The sequence below is a fragment of the Mercenaria mercenaria genome, chromosome 18 (assembly GCF_021730395.1).
Source record: "Mercenaria mercenaria strain notata chromosome 18, MADL_Memer_1, whole genome shotgun sequence".
Taxonomy (NCBI): domain Eukaryota; kingdom Metazoa; phylum Mollusca; class Bivalvia; order Venerida; family Veneridae; genus Mercenaria; species Mercenaria mercenaria.
The window spans coordinates 5,298,102-5,322,852 of NC_069378.1; the positions used below are offsets into that span (position 1 = coordinate 5,298,102).

The 24,751-nt window shown below is 36.4% G+C and overlaps 1 protein-coding gene across 1 annotated transcript; it reads right to left on the reverse strand.

Moving 5' to 3' along the window:
* Positions 1–4,617: 4,617 nt before the first annotated feature.
* On the reverse strand, positions 4,618–23,941 carry LOC123539141 (failed axon connections homolog). The gene is made up of 6 exons (XM_053529482.1): positions 23,783–23,941; positions 22,357–22,489; positions 21,053–21,249; positions 12,143–12,351; positions 9,882–10,001; positions 4,618–5,957 (listed from the first exon to the last, which is right to left on the reverse strand). The coding sequence occupies exons 2-6, from the start codon at positions 22,414–22,416 to the stop codon at positions 5,863–5,865; spliced, it is 681 nt and encodes a 226-aa protein (XP_053385457.1). The 5' UTR covers positions 22,417–22,489; positions 23,783–23,941; the 3' UTR covers positions 4,618–5,862.
* Between the last annotated feature and the right edge of the window lie 810 nt (positions 23,942–24,751).

Genomic DNA, 24,751 nt, shown 5'->3' on the forward strand with positions numbered 1-24,751 from the left:
TTAGCAACTCACACTGGTGGAAGTAAAGATTATATTCTCAATCTTCAAATTTTTTTTTAACATATGAGTCATTCAATACTGATTCCTTTTCAGAGACTCCATAAACCTCAAAGTTCTCGTTCAGAAACTAGTTACACTCTCAACCTATCATAGAATCAGTAATCAAGCGCATTTATATTAGAATGTTGCATAAACTATGATTTACGGACTACTAGACTTTTACGAATTAAGTCTACGTGAACTGTGAACACCTAAGACGATCGATTTTTCAAGGGGACCGTCTCAACATGATAATTTTAATTTATGTGTGGTAGGAAAACATTCCAATAACGATGGTAAGGTCTGGCTTATTATGTTACCGTACAGGATAAGATTTGGATTTGTCTGTCCGTCTGTCTGTTCGCCAGAGAGGTGTTTTGTTATGCATATCGCAAAAAGTATTTGATTTAGCGTCATAACACTTTCCCGAAAGGTTCTCCAATATTATAAGTTGCGATCTGCGACAAAGTTGAAAAGATGAGCTTATCTGTTCGCAATGTATCCGTATTCCATCGTCGTCGTCGTCCGAAATGAAAATAAATCTTAACTGGGTTAGCTGGGATCAAAATGTAGGTCAGAAGTTAAAACAATGTGAAAACTGTAGAAAACGTAATATCTTGCGTCTCCGTTCCTTTGCTGTTATTATACGCCCGAAGGAACGTATTTTGGTGTTCGTCTGACCGTCTGTCTGTCCGTGTGTCCGTCTTAGGGGTCAAAGGTCATATAACTTTGTTTCAAGTGCGATGTGTAACTCTTAAACTGCTTGAAGGATTTTAAAAAAAAACTTGGCACAAATGTTCACCACATTGAGACGACGTGCAGAGCACATAGCTCGCTTCAAGGTAAAGGTCACACTGACTTTGTTTTGTTTTTATTTGGCAGATTCTTCTTTTTTTTTGTTCACTTACAATATTTTTTATTGAATTACTTCCCTTTTATGTTACTAGAAATAGGTTATTTTGTAACTTTTTTATTATTAGCCGTAGGTAAAACCGAGACCACTTTTCTTTGGTACAACATGGATGGTACCTGCAAAGTTAAGGTGTATTTTGACACATCTGTATCTGTTAATAATTTTAGTGGACTAAGTGTTTTTCGGGGAATTTCTTCCCTTTGTTGTCATTTCCCTTAGGGCTTCAACAGTAAAGTTCTTTAAATTTTACTCCCATCCTCTGATATTTGACTTTATCAAAACCTTTTCGGGGCCTCCGTGGCCGAGTGGTTAAGGTTGCTGACTTCAAATCACTTGCCCCTCATCGATGTGGGTTCGAGCCTCACTCGGGGCGTTGAATTCTTCATGTGAGGAAGCCATCCAGCTGGCTTACGGAAGGTCGGTGGTTCTACCCAGGTGCCCGCTTGTGATGAAATAATGCACGGAGGGGAACCTGGGGTCTTCCTCCACCATTAAAGCTAGAAAGTCGCCATATGAGCTATCATGTGTCGGTGCGACGTTAAATAAAAAAAATAATATCATAAGCTTTTACCAAAAATTCTAAGTTAAAAAGGGACATAACTCTGTCAAAATTCAAATCGAAGTTATGAGGATTGTTTTTCCTGGTGTAGACTTCGATAGTTAATAACTATTTTAAGTTTAAAGTCAATAGCTTTGATAGTAACAGAGACATTTGACTTTATCAAAAACTTTAACCAAACATTCTAATCTAAAAGGGGGCACTATTCTGTCAAAATTCAAATCAGAGTTATAGGGATTGTTTCTCCCGGTGTAAACTTTGATAGAAAGTAAGTATTTTAAGTTTCCGGTCAATAGCTTTGGTAGTAACAGATATATTTGACTTTATCAAGAACTTTAACCAAAAATTCTAAGTTAAAAGGGGCATAATTCTGTCAAAATTCAAATCAAAGTTATAGGGATTATTTCTCCTGGTGTAGACGTTTATAGTAAATAAGTATTTTAAGTTTCAAGTCAATAGCTTTGATAGTAACAGAAATATTTGACTTTATCAAAAATTTTATCCAAAAATTCTAAGTTAAAAAGGGGCATAATTCTATCAAAATTCAAATCAGAGTAACGCAGATTGTTTTTCCTGGTGTGGACTTCGATAGTAAATAATTATTTTAAGTTTGAAGTCAATAGCTTTGATAGTAACAGAGATATTTGACTTTATCAAAAACTTTAACCATAAATTCTAAGTTAAAAAGGGGCATAATTCTATCAAAATTCAATCAGAGTTATGGGGATTATTTTTCCTGGTGTAGACTTCGATAGTAAATAACTATTATAAGTTCAAGTCAATAGCTTTGATAGTAACAGAGATATTTGACTTTATCAAAAACTATATTAACCAAAAATGCTAAATTAGAAAGGGGCATAATTCTGTAAAAAATCAATCAGAGTTATGGGGATTGTTCTTGCTTGTGTAGACTTTGATAGTAAATAAGTATTTTAAGTTTCAAGTCAATAGCTTTGACAGTAACAGGGATATGTGACTTTATCACAAACTGTAACCAACGGAGACGCCGACGCCGACGCCGAAGCGAATGCAATAGCTCTACTTTTTCTTCGAAAAGTCGAGCTAAAAACAGGCACATCCAAATTTTATATCACCTACCGCATAGTGATGATATAATAACTCAAACCCTATTGCCGTTTTAAACTCTTTTTCATATCGCACATAATATAATTAAACTATCTTGAGACGGTCCCCTTGAAAAATCTATCGCCTTAGGTGTCCACAGTCCACGTATACTTAATCCGTAATTGGTTCTTTATTGGGCGTAAATAATAAGTAATCTTCAAAAAAGGTATTCCGTGTTATTTAGAGATAAAAAAACAAAACAAAACAAACTGACCGTACACTACAAACGTAGTTCTTTTGTGAACGAAATAAGTATGTTTCAGATTAAAATAACAACACATATTTATAAATAGAAGATTTTAGATTAGCAATATCTTTTTAGATTTAATTCAGTACACCATCTGCGTAAAAATATAAATATTATATTTTCATATGTGATAATGGCAGCAAACCAGCATTAATGGGGATTTTTTTAATCGCGACTGTGCTGTTGCACGACCTTGTCACAGTGCAGACTCGGCCACTACTACGATCAAAATAATTTGAACAGGAGTTTGGTGAAGGATGATACTCAACACAGCCTTTGTCAGTTTTTTTTTGTAGTTTCACAGTGTTTTAATTGTATGCTAAACACAAAAAGAGGTTATAGGAAATATGCATAATAAATATGATTAGAAAACCAATCTAGTACCAGCGCAGGAGCTATTACAGGAGCTATTTGATCAAATAGCGTCATGAGACAGAACGATTAATGAACAGTTTTTTCACTTTAGGATTTAGATTAAAGCTGGCGTTTGTTTTATTCACTTTTTTCAGATTTTTTGACATTAGAACGTAGAAGAGAGAGAATATTAAACTCTATTTTAGCTCTTACCCTGCTGAATTTCTATAATGAACCTGTCCATCTTTCAGTTTGGACAGTACAATGAACTGTTAAACGGGGTGCTTACAAAAGGATACCGACTGAATGGCGAACAGTGCAGATCATGAACAGACTGCACGGATGTGCAAGTTGATCATGATTTACACTGGCCGTAAAGATAGACTCAATCGTGTCCAGCATTAATAGGGTTAGTATGAGTAGTAACTCCAGATCACAGCAGTGTGGTTTAGATGTAATTTTGCAGTATTTAAATTAAGTGTTTAAGGAAATTTTTTGGTTGGATTTAACGTCGCACCGACACATAATAGGTCATATGGCGACTTTCCAGCTTTAATGCTGGGTAGAACCACCAACCTTCCGTAAGCCAGCTGGATGGCTTCCTCACATGAAGAATTCAACGCCCCGAGTGAGGCTCGAACCCACATCGATGAGAGGGGAAATGATTTGAAGTCAGCGACCTCAACCACTCGGTCACGGAGGCCCCGTGAAAAATCACTGAATGAGATATATTATTTCGATTTTAACACATTACCAAGGATTTTTAAGTACATCCTTGACGACATTCATTAAATATTTGCACGTCAATCGGTTTCTTTTCCAGCGCGCCGCTATGCCGTTTGACGCCATGACGTAATAATTGTGACGTCAGAACAGTTGTATAATAATTTACTGTTTTCTGCCTTCATTGTTTAATAGGAAAATAAATCGGATCGTGTTAGAATTCCAATTTGATGCCTATTTAAACGATAGTATCGACGACTTCCATATCTATAAAAGTATTATTCAGTTTAGAATTTTCAGTTTCTTATCAAGTATTTTGGAAAATTATACACATGACTCATTTTATATCAAATATTCCCACCGGAATTCATTCCCGTCGAAAATATTTCCCATTGGAAAGTTAAGTTTTTAATGTTGACTGCTGCTTTGTTGGTGGTATAAAGTCAAATTGAAAAGTATGGCGTGCATGAGAATTTGAAGTACTTTACTTCTGCGGAAGAATTTTTAAGATAGCATGTACAGAAGTACTTGCTGTTTTTGCCACATATTGGCGTGGCAAATTAAAATTGGCGGCCATTATAATAGAGCTAAAACAAATTAAAAAATTTAGTATAAACTAAACTATTAATCTGGTGAAAAAAACAAACAAACTTAAAGCAGCCTCAAATGAAAATCTATATTTTGCTTGTGAAAAGTCAAAGATACCTTGTATAAACGGATAGCCGATCTAGACAATGTCATTTCTATAACATGCTATAATATTTATAGAGACTGTTAAGTGTCTAGGTCTGCAGCTCTCACATTCGCAAATATCTCACATCCGTGGCATATACGGACACTTTTAGACAGCATCAAAAAGGACCTTTTGAACGATTTGACGAAGTTCCAAAAATCTCCATATACCTTTGCTCCGCTACGGACCCCTGTCGGATTTTTGCTTATTTAGAGTGCAACTATTTTTTCGTAGATGAAAAGCTGACATGTCGTGCTAATGCCCAGAATATTTTCAAATCGTTAGTGCTGAAAATTGACTCCCCGTTAGCAAAAAAAAAAATCCTCGCGCATACATTTACACGGGGTGACCCCTGTACGTGATCCCTGACTATAGACCAGTGCAAATGCGACTTCCGGAAAAAAACTGAAGGTCGTCTGACGTCATATTCTGTGTGTATGCCTGGCGAGATTGTAAACAAAAATATGCCGACCGTCCTAAAGATATTCAGATCCTATGTTTTGCTCTCAAATGAAATAACTCCTGAAGATGTTCATATTTTATACAATTGTGTCCCTTCTCTCCTCAAAACAAACGAGCTAACAGAGAAGTTTGCTGAAATACTACCCTTCATGGTTAATATATCAAACACAGACAACAAATCCTATAAGTTGCGATCTGATCATTTGTGATTATCGATTTTGGAACGTGGTACTTCCTGACTGTTTTTTTATTTTTTCATTTTATTTATATGTTCGATCCCATATATTGTTAAGCGACCAAAAATGGCGTCTGAAAAATAAATCAATGCATATTCACAATGAAATTTTTGTACAATATTATGCGTAGTATATTCTATAGTAGAATATTTTGTTTTCCATAGATATATTACAGTGATCTTGTATGAAACCGATTGATTTATTTCCCCTTATTTGTAAAAACTGTCACGTTGAAAAAGAACAAGTTCGTAAAATAGCTGCCCGACTAACTGCGTCTACAGTGTTACAATCGCAACGTCATAATAAAGCGTTGTTTCAGCATTTGTAATCCAAATAATCGGAAATATGTATTAATCTATATCACCTCATACCAATTCGCAAAATTCAATTTTCATTTTTGCTTTACAATATGGTCCTTTTAACATGATGTGCCACCTAAACTTTGATGTGAAAACGTTAAAATTTGGGTCATTATTTTTTTACAGCAGCCAATATTTCATCCCAGTCCATCCAGTAGGTGTCCTTAATTCTGTCCAGGTAGTCTGTTACATTCTTAAGTTCACCATCTACAAAATAATATTAAATAACACACACATGAAATATAATTTCAGTAAGATTTATCAAGTAGACTATTATATAATAATTCAATAAATTAAATGCTGAATCATCATTTAACGTAATCTAGTAAAAAAAATATTTCATGTGTTCAGTACTTTACAACTTATAATCATAACATTCACTTTTCTAAACAGTAAAGTTTTCTTATTCTTAAGAAGCTATGTTTGAATACGAAAGAATATTAATTTATAAGCATCATAAATTCTACAAAAAAAAAAAAAAAAAAAAAAAATATATATATATATATATAAAATATAAATAAATAAATATATATATATATATAATAGAAAATATTAAAAGTTACTCCTGGACAAGTATATAATAAATAAAAAAGAAAAACATCCAAAGGAGGTGGTATTGTATTAATGAATGTAGATTTTTATAATTAAAGCAAAATTATGGAAATGTTAACTGATGAGCCGTATTATAAATCTATACCAAGTGGTAATCAAAAAGAAATATTTTCTAAAATAAGAAGTCTTGTTAATAAAACTACAAATCTTACTAAACATGAAATTCATTTCCTATTAGATTTTGACTGCATTTCTAGCACATTTTATGGTTTACCAAAAATTCACAAAAGCACTTTAATTCAAAACATTTGTAAAAATATTAATTTTGAATACATTGAGATGGTAGATCCTCAAGATTTAAAATTTCGTCCAATAGTAGCTGGCCCTAACTGTGAAACAAGTCGCCTTAGCTGTTTTTTAGATATTTTACTTAAACCATTTCTAAATAAAGTACAAAGTTATTTAAGGGATAATATAGAATTCCTTAATTTTTTACCTAAAACAGTGCCAACAGACACTCTATTAGTTTCATTCGATGTTGTTAGTTTATATTCTAACATTCCACATGAATTAGGTCTAGAAGCCATATCATTTTGGTTGAATAAACACCCTCATTTACTCCATGAGAGGTTCAATAAACACTTTATTCTTGATGGTTTGAAAATTGTTTTAAGTAATAACAATTTTTCTTTTAATTCTTTGTTTTTTTAATCAAACTAAAGGCACAGCTATGGGCACAAAAGTTGCATTTACAAATGCCACTTTGGTCCTTGGTTTTTTGGAAGAACAATTATATGAAAAGCGAAACAGGTAAAGGATAAACAATTTGCTTATTATATCATGGAACAGTGGAAAAGATACTTGGATGATTGTTTTATATTTTGGAAACTTTCATTTGATGATTTAGAACTTTTTGAAAAAATGCTGAATTCACTTCATAAAGATATAAGTTTTAAAAAGCAACAGAGTGCCGGTAGTCTGCCATTTCTGGATATTTTAGTTATAAAAGAAGGGACAGTAATTTCCACAGATATTTACTTTAAAGTAACTGATTCTAAACAACTCTTAAATTTTAAGTCTTGTCACCCTAAGCACACTAAAACTAATATTCCTTTTTCTTTAGCTCGTAGACTGTGTACTATTATTTCGGACAAAAATATACTTAACACAAGATTAATAGAATTAGCTTCTAATCTGATTAAAAATAAAAACCCAGTACAAGTTATAAAAACAGGAATCATAAATGCTATGCACATACCTAAAAGTACTTTATTATCAGTAAAGGAAAATAAAGAAGAAAAAATCACACCATATATTTCTACATTTAATCCTAAAAATAGAGAATTATTTGGAATTATAAAAAATAATATGGAAATTTTTAATTCTGATTCCACCATGAAGAAAATAATAGATAATACCAAATTAATTAAGTGCAAAAGACAATTACCCAACCTTAAACGTATTCTTGTTAAATCAGAATTTAATGAAAATGTCACCCCACCTTCAGTTAAAAAATGTAATGAGCCACGTTGTGGGTTATGTAAACACATTGTAGAAGGTTCTACTTTAAAATTAAATAATAAAATTTTTTATGTAAAAGAAAACATGGATTGTACTGTTCAAAATGTTCTGTATGTTTTGATTTGCAATGGATGCAAAGAGTTTTATATTGGTCAAACAGGTGATAAATTAAGAAACAGAAGAACAGTTCATGATCAGCAAATAAGAGACCCATCAACAAGACCATTGCCTGTTAGTGAACATTTAGATCTATGCTCTAAAATGGACCCGCAGTATTTAATTTTTCTTTTTTATAAATTTCATAATTATAATAATGTTTCAGCTAGGTTGTCTAAGGAACGTTACTTTTTTGATGTATTTAAGCCAAAACTAAAAAAATATTGGTGACGTCATAAAATAACGTTGCGTACACATGTGTACACATGTGACGTTGCGTAGCAACTACACATTTTTTATATGTCTACCCTGATGATTATGATATGAAACCGGTAGGTAGACAGAAATACAGATAGAGGAAACCCATTGGATGTTTTTCTTTTATATATAATATATATATAAAAATATATATAAAAATATATATATATAAAGATATAGACGTACACACCTATAAAAGCATAAAGATATGCACTTTAAAGTATTGATAAAGAATCTAAATTGTCACTCCAAGAATGACGTCATTGTTTTGTCTTAGACGTGGCTAAATTCGCGAGATGTTGCGCGTGTTTGATAAAATCTCTTTTATAAAAAAAAAGAATGCGTTTGTGAACATCAGATGCAATATTTTCACGAGTGACTTTAAAACTTATTGATCTACTTCATACGTTCGTGTGTGTACATAAAGGGCAGCGGGAGAAATATTGTCAGTTGTAAAATGGTTTTTGTCTAAGGTATAAACTGGCTTATTACGACAGGCCGGCGGTTCTGACAGTGTGGATGTCCGTAACTGAAATAATACCGGGGGAGTTTTTCCATGACCAATATTGTATCAATGTGACCTTATACCAACAAAAGCGAGCACAGTACATCATCCAAAGTTTTAAAGGCCCCACTATCGCACTCCTTGTCACTAGGTACAACGTTATGACCAAAATGCGATGTATTTTATAACTAATGTCTCAGTCACACCGTATAGCATTAACGGACGTCTAACGTACAATAAAATTTTCAATCCGTTCGTGTCCGTTCGCATGCGTTTCTTTGCCGTTTCTCGTGCGGCGCCTGCGCTCCTTGTCCGGCGACGTTCGTTTCATCAGGCGGAAGATTTTGAGCATGTTCAAAATTTAGAACAAAGTTGTCCGTTAGATGTACAGTAGCAATGCGCTGATATGCGTTTTGTTCGTTAATCGTGCGTTCCCTATTCTGTACTAGTAAGGTTCGCTTCCGTTTTTGGCCGGTTGGCATTCGTTCTTGTCCCGCGGACCTGATTCACGGCCGAACTACTACCGGACATGCAACGGATCAACGGACGATAACTGACAAGAACGTTTTGTCACGATAACTGACAAGAACGTTTTGTCAGTTTCTCATGCGTTGCGCTTACGTTTTACGCGGTACAAATCCGTTACAAGTAAGGTGATATCCGTTAATTGAGCGTTGTTCGTCCTGTATATGTGCGGTAATCTTGCGGTCATAGTGCGTTTTATGCGCCCCATACACCGATTGCGAGAGCACCGAGTAGCAGCAGGGGATACCTTTCGTCACCGGATAACTTCCTGCCGCAATTTTTCTATACGTTTGGCGTCCGTTAACGCTTTACGGTGTAGTGTGACTGACACATAAGTTATAGTAATTACTAAGTTATTATGTCTGAATTATAAGAAAAAATAGTTAGGCTATAGATCTATTATGTGATGAAAAAATGACGAAAGGCTGGTTATCTTTTAAATACATTATTGTAACATTTGAACTACGGTACTAAAAACTAATTCACAAAAAAATATAATACCAAAGTTTAAGTCTAAAAGCCAAAGACGGAATATCAAGAAAAATAAAATTCTGAAATTTAATTTATGTCAGTATTAATGTAGATTTTAAGAACAATTATATAAGACAGTTTACTTGTAAGGAGCTGATGTCCCGGGCATGACTCTGGGGTACACCACCGGATCTGTGACAGAACGCCGAAAGCTGCACAATCTGTTTCCGTTATCTTATCTCCCATAATATACTTCTTATCTCCTGTAAGAAATACATGTTTCCGTTATGGTATCTCCCATAATATATTTCTTATCTCCTGTAAGTAATATATGTTTCCGTTATCATATCTCCCATAATACGTCGTATCCCCTATAAGTGATATATGTTTCCGTTATCATATCTCCCATAATATACTTCTTATCTCCTGTAAGTGATATATGTTTCCGTTATCTTATCTCCCATAATATACTTCCTATCTCCTGTAAGTAATATTTGTTTCCGTTATGTTATCTCCCATGATATTCGTCTTATCTCCTGTAAGTAATATATGTTTCCGTTATGTTACCTCCCATAATATACGTCTTTTCTCCTGTAAGTGATATATGTTTCCATTATCTTATCTCCCATAATATACTTTCTATCTGCTGTAAGTAATATATGTTTCAGTTATCTTATCTCCCATAATATACTTCCTATCTCCTGTAAGTAATATATGTTTCCGTTATGTTATCTCCCATAATATACGTCTTATCTCCTGTAAGTAATATATGTTTCCGTTATCTTATCTCCCATAATATAATTCTTATCTCCTGTAACTTATCTTATCTCCCATAATATACTTCTATTCTCCTGTAAGTAATGTATGTTTCCGTTATCTTATCTCTTATTTTAACAAGCTATTTCATTGTTTGAAACCTATCTTTCCATTATCTTTTTCCCCTTAACATACTTCTTATCTCCTGTAAGTAACGTATGTTTCCGTAATCCTATCTCCCATTTCATATAGAGGATTTAGTTTGTTTAAGTGTAATATCGAAATATATTACATACATAAACACCATATGCAATATTTTCACGACTGGCACACTCGTGAAAATGTTAATAACTGTGTTCATGAGTGAAATATATTTCTATCCTACATGTAAAAAATATTTTTATTTTATGAATTCAAATAGTTTTAGCCAAATTATATCCATTTCACCCGTGCACCGGTGCATTGCGTCATGGAGTCATGGTGTTTATAGAGAATAACATGCTACTGTCTTTTGATATCAATGTTATCAGGTCGAGATTGATATGAGCTGGAAGGGGTGAGGAAACCGAACCCCTTCCGCCTAAATCTGACGAGCCTGATAACATTGATATCAAAAGACAGTTGACTGTTAGTATTCTATTTATCATGGATTTCATAAAACCTGCCTAGAACAACATATGTCCTCATCTCTTTTTTGTAAAATTGACTTCTGAAACATAAATAAATTCATATTTTACGCATTTGAAAATTCATCCGCTCCTGAAACATCTGAACGAAACAATTCTGACTATATTTCATATTCTTTCATAATCAAGTGTAATTCCGTACCAGTGAAAATGATATTTTCACGGTATGAAACAGTAAAAATATCAATTTTATTTCACTGATTTTTTCCAGTATTTCTCAGACAAACATAAGATAAAATCTTACCTCCTGTAAGTAATATAGGTTTTGCTTATCTTATATCCCATTATTTGCAAGGAATATATCGTCCAAAAATATTCTTATCCAATGAACGTAATCCCTCAACGTAGCTTATAGCACTATTATATAATGCACTTCTCTTATTGTCTATGAAATCTTTTTTTTTTATTTCCTTCCGGTCCGTTATTCCGGAAGCAGAATCATAAGATTTTTTCTCAGTGGCGCCCCAAGCATCATGCCACTTATAGGTCAGTCTGTTAGTCTGCTAAATACTCATGACATAGCATAATAAATTACATACTACAAAACAGTTTTAAGAAGGACGGACGGACGAAGAGTGATCACAACAGCTCACCTTCGAACGAACTGGGAAAATATGGTTCCATAAATCGGAAAATATTGCAATGTTGGATGATTTCTAAAGGGGAAATATTTATATATATTCCAGCGACTTATTCTAATCGTTTTTTTTATAAATACTTGATGCTGCAAATACCTTAACAAGAGTTCCGCCAGGCGGGGCAATATACGCCCGATGGGGTACGAAGCCAAACTTAAAGAAAAAGCAAACTTAAAGATTTTTTTTGGTGGGAGATGTGGTGGGCTGGGGGAGAGAACGGTGTTTGTGTGTGCAGTTGTGGTGACAGGTGTATATGGGGGGGGGGCAAGAAACTTAATGAGAAAAATTGTCTCATCACCCCCAACATAGAAGAAAATTAATTACCTAAAATTTCGGAGAACTGTCTAAGATCTTTTACCATCATTTGGTGAACTTCTTCGTCACTGTGGCGACCAATACCCACTGTGTACAACACTTTAACCACTTTTGCTTGGTTGAATATCTTCCAGAAGGCGACCAGATATTTCGGAACATCCAAAAGCTTTGTTAACGTATCGCCATAGAAAATGTTCCAACGAGTATGGACATTCAACCTGTAGAAAAATAACCAGATCGGTGTCTATAGAAATAAAGCAGACTTTATTTAGGAAATAGAATTCAGAATTAAATGTTAACATGTAAAATGGTACACTGAATATTTTGAAGGGGATATGCAAACATTATGTATAAAGATCAAAGAGTAATACACTGTACATCAATCTGTAAACCCGTACACGTGCGCAACAAGGCTTGCACCATTTTTCAAACCCAACCAGTAGTTTTGTATAGTTAAGTTTAGACAAATGTTACTCTGCAAACATAATAAAAACAGGAAGTGACGACCATAAGTACACCCATCATTCATGTAATCTGATAAAAGGTTGTTGAGATGAAGTGGGAAATAAAGTTTCCACATATACTGTTCGGTGTGTTCTTGACTGATTCACCAGCCGTTTCTGTATTTTCCGGGCTATAGTTTGAACAGACTTTAAGTGTACACCTCCAGTCATTTCGTACGGCCTTTCCCCTCTTTCCGGGCATTTTTATCGTCTGCCCTGTTTTATGCATACCATAAAGTATAGACTAGCTTCTAGACTATGATATATATTTTTATAAAACATTCTATTTATGATTGAATGAAGTGAACAGAGCCAGTCTATATCATATGTCCACTAGCATATTATACTCTGTGAAAAACTCTAAAATAAACTAGCTTTTGTCTCTATGAAATGGAATTATACAAACAAGGAGGAAAATGTAGAAATATATTTATCATCAGTGGCTAGTCTACATAAAGTGTACTCCATCAGCCATTTTTTATATGGCCTGTACTCCTTTTAAACGTACTAGTAAGTGTACTCTTCCAGCCACTTTTATATTGACTACGGTCTTTTTATACGTACCATAAGGCCAGTAAGTGTACTCCTCCAGGTATTTTTGCCTGTCTACTTTTTATATGTACCAGTAAGTGTACTTTTCCAGCCATTTTTGTATTGACTGCGGTCCTTTTACACATACCAGTATGTGTACTCCTCCAGCCACTTTTGTGTTGCCTGTCCTCTTTTTATACGTACTAGTATGTGTACTCCTCCAGCCATTTTTGTGTTGCCTGTCTTCTTTTTATACGTACCAGTAAGTGTACTCCTCCAGCCACTTTTGTATGGCCTGTCTTCTTTTTATACGTACCAGTAAGTGTACTCCTCCAGCCATTTTTGTATTGCCTGTCCTCTTTTTATACGTACCAGTAAGTGTACTCCTCCAGCCATTTTTGTATTGCCTGTCTTCTTTTTATACGTACCAGTAAGTGTACTCCTCCAGCCACTTTTGTATGGCCTGTCCTCTTTTTATACGTACCAGTAAGTGTACTCCTCCAGCCACTTTTGTATTGCCTGTCCTCTTTTTATACGTACCAGTAAGTGTACTACTCCAGCCATTTTTGTATGGCCTGTCCTCGTTTTATACGTACCAGTAAGTGTACTCCTCCAGCCATTTTTGTATGGCCTGTCCTCTTTTTATACGTACCAGTAAGTGTACTCCTCCAGCCACTCTTGTATGGCCTGTCTTCTTTTTATACGTACCAGTAAGTGTACTCCTCCAGCCATTTTTGTGTTGCCTGTCTTCTTTTTATACGTACCAGTAAGTGTACTCCTCCAGCCATTTTTGTGTTGCCTGTCTTCTTTTTATACGTACCAGTAAGTGTACTCCTCCAGCCATTTTTGTGTTGCCGGTCCTCTTTTTATACGTACCAGTAAGTGTACTCCTCCAGCCATTTTTGTATGGCCTGTCCTCTTTTTATACGAACCAGTAAGTGTACTCCTCCAGCCATTTTTGTATTGCCTGTCCTCTTTTTATACGTACCAGTAAGTGTACTCCTCCAGCCATTTTTTGTATGGCCTGTCCTCTTTTTATACGTACCAGTAAGTGTACTCCTCCAGCCACTTTGTATGGCCTGTCCTCTTTTTATACGTACCAGTAAGTGTACTACTCCAGCCATTTTTGTATGGCCTGTCTTCTTTTTATACGTACCAGTAAGTGTACTCCTCCAGCCACTTTTGTATGGCCTGTCCTCTTTTTATACGTACCAGTAAGTGTACTACTCCAGCCATTTTTGTATGGCCTGTCCTCTTTTTATACGTACCAGTAAGTGTACTACTCCAGCCATTTTTGTATGGCCTGTCCTCTTTTTATACGTACCAGTAAGTGTACTCCTCCAGCCACTTTTGTATGGCCTGTCCTCTTTTTATACGTACCAGTAAGTGTACTCCTCCAGCCATTTTTGTAGTGCCTGTCCTCTTTTTATACGTACCAGTAAGTGTACTCCTCCAGCCACTTTTGTATGGCCTGTCCTCTTTTTATACGTACCAGTAAGTGTACTCCTCCAGCCATTTTTGTGTTGCCTGTCTTCTTTTTATACGTACCAGTAAGTGTACTCCTCCAGCCACTTTTGTATTGCCTGTCCTCTTTTTATAGGCACCAGTAAGTGTACTCCTCCAGCCACTTTTGTATGGCCTGTCTTCTTTTTATACGTACCAGTAAGTCTACTCCTCCAGCCATTTTTGTATTGCCTGTCCTCGTTTTATACGTACCAGTAAACGTACTCCTCCAGCCACTTTTGTATGGCCTGTCTTCTTTTTATACGTACCAGTAAGTGTACTCCTCCAGCCATTTTTGTATGGCCTGTCCTCTTTTTATACGTACCAGTAAGTGTACTCCTCCAGCCATTTTTGTATGGCCTGTCCTCTTTTTTTTTTATAGGCACCAGTAAGTGTACTCCTCCAGCCATTTTTGTATTGCCTGTCCTCTTTTTATACGTACCAGTAAGTGTACTCCTCCAGCCACTTTTGTATGGCCTCTCTTCTTTTTATACGTACCAGTAAGTGTACTCCTCCAGCCATTTTTGTATGGCCTGTCCTCTTTTTATACGTACCAGTAAGTGTACTCCTCCAGCCATTTTTGTATGGCCTGTCCTCTTTTTTTTATAGGCACCAGTAAGTGTACTCCTCCAGCCACTTTTTGTATGGCCTGTCCTCTTTTTATACGTACCAGTAAGTGTACTCCTCCAGCCACTTTTGTATGGCCTGTCCTCTTTTTATACGTACCAGTAAGTGTACTCCTCCAGCCACTTTTGTATGGCCTGTCCTCTTTTTATACGTACCAGTAAGTGTACTCCTCCAGCCACTTTTGTATGGCCTGTCTTCTTTTTATACGTACCAGTAAGTGTACTCCTCCAGCCATTTTTGTATGGCCTGTCCTCTTTTTATACGTACCAGTAAGTGTATTCCTCCAGCCATTTTTGTATGGCCTGTCCTCTTTTTATACATACCAGTAAGTGTACTCCTCCAGCCATTTTTGTATTGCCTGTCCTCTTTTTATACGTACCAGTAAGTGTACTCCTCGAGCCACTTTTGTATGGCCTGTCCTCTTTTTATACGTACCAGTAAGTGTACTCCTCCAGCCATTTTTGTATTGCCTGTCCCCTTTTTATACGTACCAGTAAGTGTACTCCTCCAGCCACTTTTGTATGGCCTGTCCTCTTTTTATACGTACCAGTAAGTGTACTCCTCCAGCCACTTTTGTATGGCCTGTCCTCTTTTTATACATACCAGTAAGTGTACTCCTCCAGCCATTTTTGTATGGCCTGTCTTCTTTTTATACATACCAGTAAGTGTACTCCTCCAGCCACTTTTGTATGGCCTGTCCTCTTTTTATACGTACCAGTAAGTGTACTCATCCAGCCACTTTTGTATGTCCTGTCCTCTTTTTATACGTACCAGTAAGTGTACTCCTCCAGCCATTTTTGTATGGCCTGTCCTCGTTTTATACGTACCAGTAAGTGTACTCCTCCAGCCATTTTTGTATGGCCTGTCCTCGTTTTATACGTACCAGTAAGTGTACTCCTCCAGCCACTTTTGTATGGCCTGTCTTCTTTTTATACGTACCAGTAAGTGTACTCCTCCAGCCACTTTTGTGTTGCCTGTCTTCTTTTTATACGTACCAGTAAGTGTACTCCTCCAGCCATTTTTGTGTTGCCTGTCCTCTTTTTATACGTACCAGTAAGTGTACTCCTCCAGCCATTTTTGTATGGCCTGTCCTCTTTTTATACGTACCAGTAAGTGTACTCCTCCAGCCATTTTTGTATTGCCTGTCCTCTTTTTATACGTACCAGTAAGTGTACTCCTTCAGCCATTTTTGTATGGCCTGTCCTCTTTTTATACGTACCAGTAAGTGTACTCCTCCAGCCACTTTTGTATGGCCTGTCCTCTTTTTATACGTACCAGTAAGTGTACTACTCCAGCCATTTTTGTATGGCCTGTCTTCTTTTTATACGTACCAGTAAGTGTACTCCTCCAGCCACTTTTGTATGGCCTGTCCTCTTTTTATACGTACCAGTAAGTGTACTCCTCCAGCCACTTTTGTATGGCCTGTCCTCTTTTTATACGTACCAGTAAGTGTACTACTCCAGCCATTTTTGTATGGCCTGTCCTCTTTTTATACGTACCAGTAAGTGTACTACTCCAGCCATTTTTGTATGGCCTGTCCTCTTTTTATACGTACCAGTAAGTGTACTCCTCCAGCCATTTTTGTATTGCCTGTCCTCTTTTTATACGTACCAGTAAGTGTACTCCTCCAGCCATTTGTGTATGGCCTGTCCTCTTTTTATACGTACCAGTAAGTGTACTCCTCCAGCCACTTTTGTATGGCCTGTCCTCTTTTTATACGTACCAGTAAGTGTACTACTCCAGCCATTTTTGTGTTGCCTGTCTTCATTTTATACGTACCAGTAAGTGTACTCCTCCAGCCACTTTTGTATTGCCTGTCCTCTTTTTATAGGCACCAGTAAGTGTACTCCTCCAGCCACTTTTGTATGGCCTGTCTTCTTTTTATACGTACCAGTAAGTGTACTCCTCCAGCCACCTTTGTATTGCCTGTCCTCGTTTTATACGTACCAGTAAGTGTACTCCTCCAGCCACTTTTGTATGGCCTGTCTTCTTTTTATACGTACCAGTAAGTGTACTCCTCCAGCCATTTTTGTATGGCCTGTCCTCTTTTTATACGTACCAGTAAGTGTACTCCTCCAGCCATTTTTGTATGGCCTGTCCTCTTTTTTTTTAATAGGCACCAGTAAGTGTACTCCTCCAGCAGTTTTTGTATTGCCTGTCCTCTTTTTATACGTACCAGTAAGTGTACTCCTCCAGCCACTTTTGTATGGCCTGTTTTCTTTTTATACGTACCAGTAAGTGTACTCCTCCAGCCATTTTTGTATGGCCTGTCCTCTTTTTATACGTACCAGTAAGTGTACTCCTCCAGCCATTTTTGTATGGCCTGTCCTCTTTTTTTTATAGGCACCAGTAAGTGTACTCCTCCAGCCACTTTTTGTTTGGCCTGTCCTCTTTTTATACGTACCAGTAAGTGTACTCCTCCAGCCACTTTTGTATGGCCTGTCCTCTTTTTATACGTACCAGTAAGTGTACTCCTCCAGCCACTTTTGTATGGCCTGTCCTCTTTTTATACGTACCAGTAAGTGTACTCCTCCAGCCACTTTTCTATGGCCTGTCTTCTTTTTATACGTACCAGTAAGTGTACTCCTCCAGCCACTTTTGTATTGCTTGTCCTCTTTTTATAGGCACCAGAAAGTGTACTCCTCCAGCCATTTTTGTATGGTCTGTCTTCTTTTTATACGTACCAGTAAGTGTACTCCTCCAGCCACTTTTGTATGGCCTGTCTTCTTTTTATACGTACCAGTAAGTGTACTCCTCCAGCCATTTTTGTATGGCCTGTCCTCTTTTTATACGTACCAGTAAGTGTACTCCTCCAGCCATTTTTGTATTGCCTGTCCTCTTTTTATAGGCACCAGTAAGTGTACTCCTCCAGCCATTTTTGTATGGTCTGTCTTCTTTTTATACGTACCAGTAAGTGTACTCCTCCAGCCAGTTTTTGTATTGCCTGTCTTCTTTTTATACGTACCAGTAAGTGTACTCTTCCAGCCATTTTTGTATCGCCTGTCCTCTTTTTATTCGTACCAATAAGTGTACTCTTCCAGCCACTTTTTTATTGACTGTGCTCTTTTTATACGTACCAGTAAGTGTACTCCTCCAGCCACTTTTGTATGGCCTGTCCTCTTTTTATACGTACCAGTAAGTGTACTCCTCCAGCCATTTTTGTATGGCCTGTCCTCGTTTTATACGTACCAGTAAGTGTACTCCTCCAGCCACTTTTGTATTGCCTGTCCTCTTTTTATACGTACCAGTAAGTGTACTCCTCCAGCCACTTTTGTATGGCCTGTCCTCTTTTTATACGTACCAGTAAGTGTACTCCTCCAGCCACTTTTGTATGGCCTGTCTTCTTTTTATACGTACCAGTAAGTGTACTACTCCAGCCACTTTTGTATGGCCTGTCCTCTTTTTATACGTACCAGTAAGTGTACTCCTCCAGCCATTTTTGTATGGCCTGTCTTCTTTTTATACGTACCAGTAAGTGAACTACTCCAGCCATTTTTGTATGGCCTGTCCTCTTTTTATACGTACCAGTAAGTGTACTCCTCCAGCCATTTTTGTATTGCCTGTCCTCGTTTTATACGTACCAGTAAGTGAACTACTCCAGCCATTTTTGCATGGCCTGTCCTCTTTTTATACGTACCAGTAAGTGTACTCCTCCAGCCATTTTTGTATTGCCTGTCCTCGTTTTATACGTACCAGTAAGTGTACTCCTCCAGCCATTTTTGTATTGCCTGTCTTCGTTTTATACGTACCAGTAAGTGTACTCCTCCAGCCATTTTTGTATTGCCTGTCCTCTTTTTATACGTACCAGTAAGTGTACTCCTCCAGCCACTTTTGTATGGCCTGTCCTCTTTTTATACGTACCAGTAAGTGTACTCCTCCAGCCACTTTTGTATGGCCTGTCCTCTTTTTATACATACCAGTAAGTGTACTCCTCCAGCCATTTTTGTATTGCCTGTCCTCGTTTTATACGTACCAGTAATTGTACACTTCCAGCCACTTTTGTATCGACTGCGGTATTTTTATACGTATACCAGTAAGTGTACTCCTCCAGCCATTTTTTGTATTGCTTGTCCTCTTTTTATAGGCACCAGTAAGTGTAATCCTCCAGCCATTTTTGTATGGTCTGTCCTCTTTTTATACGTACCAGTAAGTGTACTCCTCCAGCCATTTTTGTATGGCCTGTCCTCTTTTTATAGGCACCAGTAAGTGTACTCCTCCAGCCATTTTTGTATGGTCTGTCCTCTTTTTATACGTACCAGTAAGTGTACTCCTCCAGCCATTTTTGTATGGCCTGTCCTCTTTTTATACATACCAGTAAGTGTACTCCTCCAGCCATTTTTGTATTGCCTGTCCTCGTTTTATACGTACCAGTAATTGTACTCTTCCAGCCACTTTTGTATCGACTGCGGTATTTTTATACGTATACCAGTAAGTGTACTCCTCCAGCCACTTTTTGTATTGCTTGTCCTCTTTTTATAGGCACCAGTAAGTGTACTCCTCCAGCCATTTTTGTATGGTCTGTCCTCTTTTTATACGTACCAGTAAGTGTACTCCTCCAGCCATTTTTGTATGGCCTGTCCTCTTTTTATAGGCACCAGTAAGTGTACTCCTCCAGCCATTTTTGTATGGTCTGTCCTCTTTTTATACGTACCAGTAAGTGTACTCCTCCAGCCACTTTTGTATGGCCTGTCTTCTTTTTATAGGCACCAGTAAGTGTACTCCTCCAGCCATTTTTGTATTGCCTGTCCTCGTTTTATACGTACCAGTAAGTGTACTCCTCCAGCCATTTTTGTATGGCCTGTCTACCTTTTATATGTACCAGTAAGTGTACTCTTCCAACAATTTTTACTGGCTTCGCTCTTTTTATACGTAGCAGTAAGTATAACCATCCAGTCATTTTTGTATTGCCTGTCCTCTTTTTATACATACCAGTAAGGGTACTCCCCCAGCCAACTTTTTATTGCCAGTCCTCTTTTTATACATACCAGTAAGTGTACTCATCCTGCCAATTTTTATTGCCTATCCTTTTTTATATGTGCCAGTAAGTGTACTCCTCCAGCTATTTCTGTATTGCCTGTCCTCTTTTTTATACGTACCAGTAAGTGTACAAATCCAGGCAATTTTGTATGGCCTGTCCTCTTTTTATACATACCAGTAAGTTTACTCGTCGAGCCACTGTTGTATTGACTGCACTCTTTTTATACGTACCAGTAAGTGTACTCCTCCAGCCACTTTTGTATGGCCTTTCATCTTTTATACGTGCCAGTAAATGTACTCTTCCAGCCATTTCTGTATTGACTGCGCTCTTTTTATACGTGCCAATAATTGTACTTGTTTATTGCCTGTCCTCTTTTTATACGCACCAATGACTGTACTCTTCCAGCCACTTTTTTATGGCCTGTCCTCGTTTTATACATACCATTAAGTGTACTCGTCGAGCCACTGTTGTATTGACTGCGCTCTTTTTATACCTACCAGTAAGTGTACTCCTCTAGCCACTTTTACATTGCTTGTCCTCTTTTTATACATACCAATAAGTGTACTCCTCCAGCCACTTTTGTATTGACTGTGTTTTTTTTATACCTACCAGTAAGTGTATTACTCCAGCCACTTTTTTATTAACTGCCATCTTTTTATACATACCAATAAGTGTATTACTCTAGCCACTTTTGTATTAACTGCGCTCTTTTTATACATACCAGTAAGTGTATTACTCCAGCCACTTTTTTATTAACTGCGCTCTTTTTATACATACCAGTAAGTATACTCCTCCAGCCACTTTTGTATGGCCCAAGCAATAGCCCGTTCCTGTTTACTGAGGTGACTGTTTATATCAATGTTAAACTTCTTGTTAAAGTACTCAATTATCAACTGGGAATCTCCCATCGTTACACCGTTATATTCTATCCACGGTGTCTTGTTCTTTGGTCCACCTTCATAATTGAAATCGAGCTGAAATACGATAAACAGTCATTTATTATACAGTAACATAATTCCAGTATCTGTATTATCCGGGTATCCCGATTATCTCGATATTTTTAAGCAGTTCCTCAGAAATATTAGACAGACTGAAATGTCATAAGTGTTAAGATACGCGCACGTGTAACAGGCCCTTATTTCGAAAGGTGTCTGTGGTGTCCAAGTTCCTACCAATAAAGCGTCTGGTGTGTCCAAGTTTCTAGGAAAAAAGCGTCTGAGGTGTCCAAGCTCCTACAAAAAAAAGCGTCTGAGGTGTTCAAATTCAATAGACGGCGGGCCATCCACAAAACAGTGATTTACAGGTTTAACTGTACCAATGAAGGCAGACTGCACAGCTTTACCTGTAGCACGAATTATTTTCATGTATAAGGAATTACTACACGTGCACGTTCACATATGAAATAATAAAAACACTACCTTTCTACACTGGGACTTAAAGGCAAACTGCCTTTATCAAAAAACTTTATATAAACGGTCGTTTAGCACAAATTTTTCTTTGTGGTGTATTGGTCAAGCTGGTAGCAGAGGCAACCTGGTTTTATTCCCGAATCAGACATGCTTTTTTTCTCGAGATGGCATTTTTTAACTTAAAAATAGTTTAGAAACAAAATGTTCACAATAAGACCAAACTTGAAAATTAAAGAAAGATAATTTTCAGCTAAAACCTGGAGTCCAGTCCCTAGAATGCAATTTTCGACATTCTCCGGCTGTTAACCAGCCTAAGAGTGCCGAACTCGCATACCGGGAGCAAAGCAGAAAATACCGAATATAGTTACGGGTCCATGTCCTTAATAACAGAAAATAATTTCAATTTTCTATATATTTGCCAAACATTAGAAGATATGCCCATTAAACTGAGATGACGCAATGTATGCTTACTCGTTTTCAAATCTCAACCTCCTGAAAATATGTAATGAAATCGTTTCTTTCAAAACCGGCGATGGTATAAAAGCACATGTAATACATTAACGCAATTAAAAGACTGCATGATTTTTTTTTCATACTTCGAAAGGAAATTAATTCTTTGATGTTAGGCTAATATGACTAATCACAGACATTTATTCATTTCAGCCTAACTACCTGGAATGGAATTTTGTTTATCCTGAGATACGTCTCCAACTTCATTACAAAGTGACCCATATTTGGTATAGTTCTCGTCCGTGGAAACACGTGCAGTATAACCTTGTCTTTTGGATAATCCACGCCACATATTCTGTAAAATAAAATCACGAAAAAGCCATATTATAACACTATGCATAACGTGGGTTTTATTTTTACTCCACTATTTTTCATTTCGGTGAAGGTTTGCTCATGTAATAACCGAGTTCTAGATAACTTTAATATAAAACTTCTTTTACTTCTTTCTGAAGGAAGTTTGTAGTTAGTTGTCGATATTATACAACTATCTTAAAAAACATGCAGATCTTTCAATTCAAATGTAGTCAAGATGAACATCTTTAACAAGATGACGAAAAACTAAATAGTTTGAACTTAATTTTCAGGATAAAAATAGAATCTTACCCGTAAAATAACGAAAAGGCTCGAAAATATTGGCGAACATTTATGAGTGTCAGGTGAATACTTACGGAAATATATATACACCAAAAGTAAGATTTATCCATTAAGACTTAGCCTTACATTTTTAGGGTAAAAATAATAAACACCAAATCATACAAAGAAGTTTGTTTTACATGAAAAGTGAACAGCAGATAAAACAATATGTTACTCTCAGCAACTGTTAGTATTGAATTCCGGAAAAGGATTGCATAAAGGGGCCGCACTTTCGGATAGTTCAGCGCCTTAAAAACATCAATTTACGAAAATTCGTTTCGATGCATTTGCAGTGAAGTCCCAGTGCTGAAATTTCACATTAACTAGAATGAAAGTAGTTTTCAGCAATTGTTTATTTTCATTTCTTTATAAATTTTATTCATTTTTAAAGGGGAACAACTTTTTTAGAATATTTTATGTATCCGTCGTACGGGACAGTGCGGTATAACATGTAATGGTCAGGTAGATCGTTTGTAAAGATATTATTCGTTTATCAAATATTTCTGTGTTTTGAAGATATACTCCTAAACCTTAACCATTTACTTTACTAATTCACAATGCACATCCAAAACTAAAAAATATTTAAGCGGAAAGTTCGCCTTCCTTAATTAGATAATGCATAAAGTTTTTTTCTGGTTCAACTATCAACAGGTAATCATTTAGGTAAGCACAGCATAAAATATTGTATAAAACGTGTTTTATTAAAATGCTTAACTGCATGTAGAATCTAGACAGTACGAATCATTGAGTAAACGTGGCAGTTGAGCAGAAATATATAAATTTAAATATGAAAAGAATAAACGTGATTATATCGAACTGTTTAACTGCCACTTTCTCCTAAATGTACAGTACCCGTATGCTGCAGTGCAGCTACGTGCCTGAAATGTATCGATGCATACATTAGATCTATAATTGACTATACAGATAACCTTCAGTGAGTCAATTTTAAACTGACCTTGTTCGTTTTCTAAACCTGTTGTACAACAATCACGACGAACCGACCACGACGGCTCCTGTGGCTATATAAAGCCCGTTATCCGTGAAAAAATCTCTGACTGAGTCCATGCCTTCTAATATTAACCCAACATGTATTGTAAATACTTTCAAGGTCATAAATGAGTTCGTAGCCTGGATAAATGCCTGTATACGGTACACGTTATACTCTGAGTTCAACCTTTATAAGTTCCAGTTCACAGTTAAATATTACGTTTTGGTAACAACAACAATAATGCAAGTATAGTACTTATATAATATTTAGGTCAGTATAAAACCTAATACAATCGTTTAGATTCCGCACTCTCAGTATATTAACTATAACACTTCCATTTTTTATCACATATTTTTCAAGAAAACTCTTTTAAATCTACCAAAATGACAGACGGTACACATATGAATATTGATATTTTGAGGGTTTTCTTTTTCGTGTAAATAACACGACCCCCTGTATTTTTATTAGCGTGGGTGGAGAAAATCGTTTCATTCATCTATTTAAATCAACATCATATGTAGCAAATATTGTCAAAATGTATGATAAGATACAGTAAACGCAGTAACATAATTCTAAAAAATATTCAATTTTAAAAGCAAAACACTTATTATGTTTACTTACTTTGCTGACCAGTCAGAAAGGACTTAACATTATCTTTAATTCTCAGGTATATGAGTAAGTCCAAGTCTTTTTTTTAATTTGTGGCCGCGGACCTTAACGTAATGTCTTCTGGACGTGGTGTTCTCTAAGTTTTACTTGCATATCTTGAAAAGGGTATTCGATTAAAGTTGATCGTCTTAGTATGAAGGATTAAAATAGAGAAATAGAGATATATATGCTGTTTTGAAAGACAAGGACAAATGATTCTTAGCTTAATTACAGCCATACAGCAAAGTCTGACAATAAGTATACATAGAAACTGTAAATGACTTGTCT

Excerpts from the sequence above, each read along its gene's own strand:
- LOC123539141 (XM_053529482.1), bottom strand. The coding sequence starts at position 22,416 with ATGGGTCACTTTGTAATGAAGTTGGAGACGTATCTCAGGATAAACAAA. Across the intron at positions 21,250-22,356 it reads TAAACAAAATTCCATTCCAG|CTCGATTTCAATTATGAAGG; the intron begins GTAGTTAGGCTG and ends ATCGTATTTCAG. Across the intron at positions 10,002-12,142 it reads ACAGTTCTCCGAAATTTTAG|GAGATAAGAAGTATATTATG; the intron begins GTAATTAATTTT and ends TATTTCTTACAG.